The 9,342-nt window shown below is 40.5% G+C and overlaps 1 protein-coding gene across 1 annotated transcript; it reads left to right on the forward strand.

Moving 5' to 3' along the window:
• Nucleotides 1-444, forward strand: LOC141641573 (uncharacterized). The gene has a single exon (XM_074450230.1). It carries the CDS (start codon nt 1-3, stop codon nt 442-444), a length of 444 nt encoding a protein of 147 aa, XP_074306331.1.
• The last annotated feature ends 8,898 nt before the right edge of the window (nt 445-9,342 follow it).

Consider the following 9,342-nt stretch of genomic DNA (forward strand, 5'->3'; position numbering starts at 1 on the left):
ATGCCAATCAGGATGTCACATTACCGCTTACTTTTTGGGAAACCGTGTCATCTACCCGTGGAGGTTGAGCATAGAGCCTATTGGGCGATCAAGTCATTCAACTTGCAAATGAGTGAAGCGGGACTTCATAGGAAACTCCAACTTCAAGAATTGGAAGAAATTCAGAATGATGCTTATGAAAATGCTTCCATTTACAAGGCTAGAACAAGAGCATGGCACGATAACGTGATTTCAAGAAGAGTGTTTCAAGTGGGAGAGAAAGTCTTACTCTTTCAAAATCGGCTTAGACTTTTCTCCGGGAAATTGAGGTCTAGATGGATGGGACCAGAAGAGGTGGTTCGTGTTTTTCCATATGGAGCAATTGGGATCAAATGCTTGAAGTCCGGAAAAGTTTTGAAAGTGAACGGTCAATGGCTTAAGCACTATCATGAAGGAATTGAATAGGGTGAGGTGGAAACACTCCACCTTGTTGATCCAATTTACTCAAATTAATGAAGATGCAACTTTGTCGAGCCATCGACGTTAAATAAACGGCAAAAGTTTGTAAATATTTCCTTCCCTTGCATATTTAAATTCCGCATTTCATTGTTTTTATTGCATTTTGCATGTTTAAATTAATCGCATCCTTTAATTCATGCATTATAAATTAAATCAATTGCATTTTCATCTATGTTTTATCATGTTAGGATGGTTTAATGTGTGTTTTAGTGAATAGGTTACCAACTCAAAGGCATATGTGAAGAAAAGAAGGAAGAATGATGTGTAAAAGAATTGGCTAGAGTGAAGAATTAAACAACAAAAAGGATGACTCCAGCAGAAAACTCGCACGGTGCGAGTTTTCTGGACCTGTTTTTCGCACCGTGCGAGAAATCGCCAATTCCCAGTTTTCAGCTTAATTTCCCACGAGTTCCTCATTTGTTCTTCCCCAATTCTCTTAACACTCATCCTCTCCCTTCATACTTACCCTAACCCACTTAAAATCACTCCCTAAAACCTTCATAAATCATCAAATTCAAGCAATTAACCTTCGAGTTTCATCAATTTTTACTACCCAACATCAATTTGGGCAAGGTAATTGCAGAAAAATCAAAGATTCCGTCATAAAATTTTGACCTAGGGTTTCGTTTGGTTGAAGATTGAAGATTTTTGGGTTTGCAAATTGGATTAAGGGGACGAATTTAAGCATTCTTGATTAGCATTCATCATCCAATAACACAAACAAGGATCAAAGGGAGGTATAAACCTTATTTTTATTCTTGTCATTCATAGTACCTTGATTTCGAAAATTGCTTGGTTCAAAATCGAAATTTGGTTGTTTAATTGTGTTGTAGTTTGTCCTTAAACGATTCCTAAACTTGTGAGGTGTTTTTAATTCCAACAAACAACTAATTAGCACATCCTTCTTGTAGTGCATATTAGGTGTTTGTTCTTTTGCCTCACCCAAAAATCATTTCCAAATTTGTGTTTTTCTGAAAAATAATTGTTTTACAATGGGAAAAGGTCAAACTTCCGAGGCTTCCTCCTCAAAAGGACCCAAGGGAGCCTCGGCTTTTGATGACAATGAGTATTCGGGCAAGGAGGGCCTCCGAGACAAGGCCCTCACAAATTGGAAAACTTTTGCTTCGGTGTCAACCGTAGCACAAACAAAATTTCTTGATGAAAACCTTTTTATCGAGTTGGGAATGCTTCCCATGACCCGAATGCTCTTAGAGAAGGTCGGGCTTGAATCCTACATTAAAATTGCCGCACCCATCTGAAGAGGTGTTACCTTGGAGTTTCTTTCTTCTTTGGAGAAAGTGAAATTGGGAAGGGATAAGACCCCGGGGATCAAATTCCGGGCATGCCGGCTTACCCACACCTTGACTTATGATGAGGTAAGAGAGGCCCTCTATATCACCAAAGCCCCCATCAAAGAAAACCTTGACAAAAAAAAGATGAGTGCCTTTTGGAATGATATCACGGGGGATATGAGGCATGTCAATTCCAAAAACACAACCCTCCCAAACCCGGTTTTGCGCCTCTTAAGCCGTCACATCAATACAAGTTTTTTGGTCATGACCGAACCTACAAAAATTAATTACCAACAAATACAATGCCTATGGTCCATGACCCCGGAGGGGAGGGGAGTGCTGGATTGGGTTGAGTTATTTGTGAGCGGTTGCCTTGAGTTACAAAAGGACCCAAAGAATACCATTTTCATTGGGGGTATGATCGAAATGATTGTGGAAAAGACGGGTGTGCCATTTCCACCAAATGCTTATGAACTTGACGGTAGTGGTCTCATGGACTACCATTACTTGGGGAGGGCACACATGCTTGAGGTTGTGGACAAAACCGCCCCCTTAGTAATTTGGTGCATGGGTGGCCAAAACTACAAGTACTACATGTAATTACCCCGTCCCCCCAACTCACCCTTGGGTTGGGGGAGTGCATGACAGCTCTGTCATGTACTATCAAAAATAAACCTAACGGTCTCAACTAAAATGTAGTAGAGGCAGTCGAGTATCGAATCCTCAGGGAGGCGGTGCAATTATCAGTTGCCTAATTCTAATCTTAAGGTAAAAAATAGGGGTTGTTTGAGTTGGTTTCTAAACTACGAGATTTAAAAGAAGAGAAATAAAAGCAATAAAAGCAAGAAATAAGTTTAAACTATCAAGAGAGAAGGGACATGTCGGGAATTCGGTTCACTACGGTAGTTCAGTGACTTGGTTGTAAATGACTCAGACGAATTAATGTAAGACGGATGTTGAAAGGTCCTTTCGGTCCACTTTCTATCCTAAAATACCACTAACTTAACTCTCATTCTTTTCAGGGTAGTCTACTGTTCATAGGAGGCCTATTTAGTCCAATCTTTCGATCTAGGATTAATTTTAGCCAGATTAAAGGTTAACTTGGAAGTGTGCACTCAACTAAGTCGAATAAATACAATTAAATTGCTATGGTGACAGAGCCTTGTAATCAATTCGTTTAATTCATTTACTACATCGTCACATTCCTACCGCAGATCCCCTAATCCCGACATGAAAGGGGTTTAGCTACTCATATCGCTAATTAAACTAACAGCAGATAGGTTTCCAACAGTAAACATAATGAAATAACCAATAAATTGCATAAAGAGAAATTAGGGCAAAGGAATAAATGTAACGGAACAAGAGATTAAAGCAAACAAAAGATTAATTATTAATAAAGAAGAGAAAGAATTACAATCGATGCGAATCCGGCGTAAAGAACACAAATTCCAAGCGAAAGCAATCCCGAAATAAAGTTACAGTAGTGAAGAAATGAAGTACGCAGTAAAAGTTTTGATAGATACTAAGTAGTAAGTAAAGACTGATCCTCATAACCTAACTAATGTAGGTTTAAATAGGAAAAGAAATAAGTTTTGCGGAAATAAACATAACACGGGCTGTTTAAAGCCCATAAATAGCGAAACCACTCGATCGAGTGGATTAAAACCACTCGATCGAGCAACCACCTCAGCAAATCTACTCGATCGAGTAGAAAGTTACTCGATCGAGTAACTGGCCTTTCTGCAAGCTAAGGATCGAGTGGAAAACCACTCGATTGACCAATCTGGGACGTAGAAACCACTCGATCGAGTGGTAAAACTGCTCGATCGAGTAGTTCGTCTTCATTTCAGCTCAAGTCCTCGCCTAAATGCCTCGTAATGCGTGCCATGACGCTTTCAAATGCAATATCTCACTCTGGAAAAATCTCGTCTCCTCTAAATGCATGCAAAAAGGACGAAAAAGGGTACGATTCCACTACTTTCGCGTTCATTTCTACAAAATGGACAAAACGAACCAAAGTAGCCAATTCGGGGCAAAATACTATAAAAACAGTATAAAAATGCATAGAAATACGTGCTGAAATAGGCTAAAAAGACTATACATTAGGCACGTATCAAACCTCCCCAAACCAAACCTTTACTCGTCCTCGAGTAAACTCAAAACTAAACTAATGGAACGGAAACGATAACTCAGAGTTAGCTTAATTTGTCTACTTGAACCAATTTAATGCAACAAAAACTAACAGTTAAAGCTAAGCAGTCAATACGCAAACGAGTTATAAGTCATTCGAGTAAATATAGCCAACCTATCGACCTTGCAAGACCAACAAAATCGGACTCTCTCGTGGTCACTCTTCTCTCATGAAGCAAAGGGTGAATGTTATATGTAAAAGAGAGAAGAAAAGACAGTCACTCACCTAACTGCGACCTACATAGCATGCATGCCACAAAAATGAAAGACAATTCAAGTACTAATGCACACACTCCAACCAATAATGTCCGTCACAGCCGAGGGCTTACAAATAATATGGGAATAGTGAGGTTCAGGTGAGAAAAGGCAAAACATGTTATGGAAATGTGAAGGTAAAAGCGTCAAGCTAGTTCCTAACAGGACCATAATGAAACCATCCGAATCTCAACTGACTGAAAAACTAAGAACAAGTGCCCTTCATTTGGCACAAAACTCACTAGACTCAAAACACAATCTCCTCAAAAATAATAGGATAGAACGGAGGAGTCAGACGGTCACAAACTTCCCTTTTTTAATACCGTCTGAATGAACCAAGTCAAATAAATCAATTTTTTTCAAACTTTTTTTTTCTTTCTTCTTTCTGATTCACGTCCAGCTTTTTCTTTTTCTTTTTTTTTCATTTTTTTTTCATTTTTTTTTCTTTCACGTTTTCTCTTTTCTTTTTTTTTTTCAATTCTTTTTCAATACCTTTTTTTTTTCCTTCTTTTCCTCCTTCCTCTATACTTACACCAACTCCAAACAAGAAATACGGGCCAAAATGCAACGGAAAACATACCACAAAAGAACATACTAACTAGCTTGACTAGGCAGGCTTAGTTTGGGATGTAGCTAATGGGTCAAAAAGACAAATTTGGCTAATGTGGAGCTAAATGGGTGAAAAATATAAGGAAAGGGAGATTTTCAAGCACCTCCCTGCATGTGACACCAACCACAAACCCGAATATGTGCATTTGACGAGAAATTGAATGTCATAAAAGTGCAAAAGAGACGAACATGCTATGCAAGGAGTACTACTCTCAATTCCTAATGAACTGGTCATGAATGTCATCAGTTATGGCTCTAATATCTCAGAATTTATCAAGTAGTTTGCTAATTTATCAGGTCAAGTCTAAACAGTCAGCTATATATGAACAGAAACTCGTAGACTATGCGTATGACAAAACTAATAACTATCAATAAAAGTGAAAGGCTCAAGCAAAATGACAAGTTATAGTGCATTATCATCACGGAAATCTACCGTTCCGACTCAACCTATATGCAGAAATAAACGTGAATTTTTTGAATTTTTCTAAAATTTTCTAATTTTTTTTTTTTTTTGGATTTTTGATTTTTAAATGAAATAAACAACAATGCAAAGCTGAAAAATAAACGTGAATGCAAAAACAAATGCAAATGCAGACTCAAAAGGATGCAATACCCCTCCCCAAAGCAAAACGGACAACGCCCTCGTTGTCCTCCAGCATACACCAGCAGGTATATACGGGGAAACGGGAATATACAACCAAAAGAAAATAAAAAACAAAAAACAATAAATAAAAGGAGACAAAATAAAAGAGTAGAAGATACATACAAAATACGAACTTCCCCAAACCAGCCAGAAAACTGGGGAAGTGAGTAGACCAGTAGCTACTCGTCGTCGTCGTCACCGTCGTCGTCCACCACCGTGTACTCCGGGTCTCTCTCCTCCTCTCTCCTCCTCTGCTCCTCTGCTCGAGCTCTCTCCACTGCCACCTCTGGGTCCTCGTCCTCCTCCTCCTCGGACAGTGGGTACCCCTCAGGTGGGTACCGGAAGAAGGAAGGGTGTGGCCAACCCTCTGGGATCGGTCTGTGTCGCCGCAAGTGGTACTCGTACAGAGGGTGTAAGGCAAGAGCCATGTCCCTCTCCATACGAGCCTGACGCGCTGCAACCTCAAGTAACAAACCGTAAACTGCGCCCCCTTGGTCCACGACCGCGGGCGCCACAAAAGGAGGAGGTGGTACGAAAGTAGCCGGTAAGACCGGCTAAGTCTGTGTCTGGTCAGTGGGAGTAGGAGTAGGAGTGGTAGTAGTAGTGGGAGTAGGGGTCGGGATGGGAGTAGCCGTGGAAAGCTGGGTACTCCCTGAAGGTGTAGACCCCTCTCCGGTCTCAAGACGCCGCTTCTTGGCGGCGGGTGCATCAGGAGGTGGTCGACGTGGGAGGTGAAGGTCAGGCAGTGGTGGCAGGCGGGCGCCCCTAGCAACAGTAGGAAAGGGCTCTGGACGGGGGAGAGTCTCACAAGGTAAGTCCACAAACAGGAAGCCGTCTATCTTCCATGTCTGGTAGTCTGGGGTAAGCCAATGCTGAGAAAGCATGACATCCAGACTCAGTAACCTCTTTCCGTCGAGGTAATGCAAGTCACGAGGCCAAACGGGAAAAAGAGAACGGGCAAGAATGGTGGCTATGCCACCGCAGGCAATGGTTCCCGTCTCCTTCTTTCCCTGGCTCACAAGGTACTGGGCGGTCAAGTAAGCTATGTTGAGGGTAAAAGGACCCTCGCAGTCGATGTTCAAGTAACCGCCCAGGATGGAGAGCTCGGTGTTTGTGATGTTGTTCGGCTCCTTTCGGCCGAAAATAGTGCTCCCCATCAATCTAAGGAAACAGCGGACAACAGGGAGGTGGACCTGTTGGAGCTTTCGCTTCTGAAAAGTGGTGTGGGCAAGGGCTCTCCAGAGCTGATGGTAGACCGTCCTAGGGGCGGCAATCGCGCCCGTAGAGGTAAGTCTAAGTAACCTACCAAACTCCCCTAAGGTCATCGGAAAGGTCCGGTTAAACAACCGGAAGGACACTGAAGAACTAGAGGGGTAAGCATTGTGTGCCCCTGAGGAGAAGGTAAAGGAGCTGAGAAACTCGAGGCTCAGCTCCAGAAAAGTGCGGCCGCTCATAGTGATGAGCCCGGCCATCCCCGTGGCCCGCAGTAGGTCACAAACCGACTCGTAAATGCCGAGTCTCACAAGTGCCGTTTTCTCTAGAAAACGGGAAGGTACATGCACACAGCGTACTAGATGAAAAAATTTCGTGCGATGTAAAGCGTTAACGAAAAGTACCTGTGGGTAGTCTGGGTGAGGGTCGAGGGAAGTGTCCCCTCGGACCGTGACTTTTCCAGAAGTAGAAGCAGAAGCAGCAGCTGTAGAGGTGCTAGGAGCGGAAGTAGAGGGTACTGGAGCTGGTGCAGCTCGGGACTGTCTACGACCCCGGCCTCTGGAAATCAAAGCAGAAGCCCGTGAAGCGACGGTGTGAGGAACCAGGGCTGTTCGGAAGGCAGCTGCGACTGCAGGCGAGTCCACCACAGGTGTAAAAGTAGAAGCTGGTGCAGAGGTAGTGGCTGCTGTGGTCACCACGGAAGAAGAACTAGCAGCAGTGCTAGCTGTGGTGGTGACCGTAGAGGAAGTGGCAGCCTGAACTGAGCTAGCAGCTGAGCTAGCTGGAGCAAAAACTGTCCCTGCAGCTGAAACTAGAAACACTGGGGCTGCAGTGGTGACTAAGGCGGAGGCAGTGGCAACAGCAGGGGCCAGTCTCACTCAAAGACGGACTAGAGGTAGAGCTGGTAGAAGGGAGAGAACTAGACTCCATCCTGTAACAAGGGTAGGGGGCATGATAAGAAAAATAGTGGCTGACAGAGGCTAAAACAGCAGGAAATCAGCATGTTAAAACAGAAAACTCCCCTACCAATCGAAAATTTTCGACCTACAGCACATAAATCCCAACGATTCCTCAAACAACTTTGAATAGCAGCATGTAAATGGCGATAAGGGGGCATAACAGTCAACAACAACTGTTGGGAAATGTGTCCTCAACAATAGTGCGATCACATGATTTAAATATCATTATTAAATCTCATATAAAGAATACGTAAGGGATGATTCAATTATATAGTCAACTGATCAACATTAATCGGTAACGATTGGCTTACTAGAGTTTGACGTTACTGTCGTGGGATGGTAGTGGTCAGTTGATCCCTTAAGGTCACACCTAAAGGATGATGCCCTTATCTATAAAGTTGATTAATTGTATGACGATACAAGTTGATCAATTCCTTAAAATTGAACAATTCGATTTGTGAGAGAGAATAATTATCTTATTGTAATGGGATTAAATAAGATTTATTTTAGTAATAAAATGCATTGTTACTAAAATTGTTTATTGTTTGAGAAACAATAGAAATAAGAATGAATGGTTAATTATAATTACAAGATATTGTGAATTATAATTACATAACCCATTTTATTTATGTGATCAAAAATCACTAGTCAATTTATTGGACGTAACTTAGTTAATTCATAAAATGATATTTATGTGATAAATATGCATTAAATTAATTAATAACATGTATAATACTACATGTGACATATTGTGTGACAATTGACAAAATAAAATGGTGGTCCATATTATGAGTAAGCCGAAATGGAGGAGGAGTTAGTGGGTTGTGGTTATTTTATTTTATGTGATAAAAAATAAAACAATGATGCCTACACCTAATAGCCTTACACCTACTCTTACACATCTATTTCTCGTGAAGACAAAAAGTGGAAAGTAGATGCCATATACTCCATTCCAACCGTGAACACTACTCAATTAAGAGGATTTTATTTTCTCTTATTATTCATTCTAAGATAACACATGCAAAAGGTTCATGTATTTTTCTCTCTTCTCTCTCTTTAATCTTCATCAAAAAGATGAGTTTTGATTCAAATTGTTCTAAAAGATTATTAAAATTATTAATGTAATATATGAGTGTTAGTAATCAATTTTAAGGTAAACTACTAAACTAATATCTAGCTAATATTATTTAGTGGGGATAAGGGATAGTCTTGGGTGCAATCAAGAGGAGACTCTCTACTTTGGGATTTTTGGAGGATCATCCTTATATATGGATAGCTCAATAACTAACAAGAAGGAGATCTTGTTGGTGCCCATAAAACCGAAATCATGTAGTAAGGACAATGATTTCTTCTTTTTAATTTAAGTTTGCATGCATAAGATTTGTAATTAATTTTATGACTAAATTAATTAGAACATATATGAATATGTTAAGTAATGAGATATAGATTTCTAACAAGCGGTATCATGAGCACAAGGTTGTTTGCATCCAAATCGGTTATAGTTTTTCCGAGTTATACGATTAACATATAAAACTTGTAAATTTGTGTTATTATGATATATCACAAAAATAATTTATGCATGTTAAAGTTTCTGATCCAAAAATATATTTAGGATATTTTGGTTAATTTATGGATTTTATTGTAATATTGGCATTAAAATGTGATTTTTATGATAAAAATGTCA

This window comes from Silene latifolia, chromosome 2 (assembly GCF_048544455.1).
Source record: "Silene latifolia isolate original U9 population chromosome 2, ASM4854445v1, whole genome shotgun sequence".
NCBI lineage: Eukaryota > Viridiplantae > Streptophyta > Magnoliopsida > Caryophyllales > Caryophyllaceae > Silene > Silene latifolia.

Bases quoted from the DNA above. Each gene is read 5' to 3' on its own strand.
- LOC141641573 (XM_074450230.1), top strand. From the start codon at position 1: ATGCCAATCAGGATGTCACATTACCGCTTACTTTTTGGGAAACCGTGT.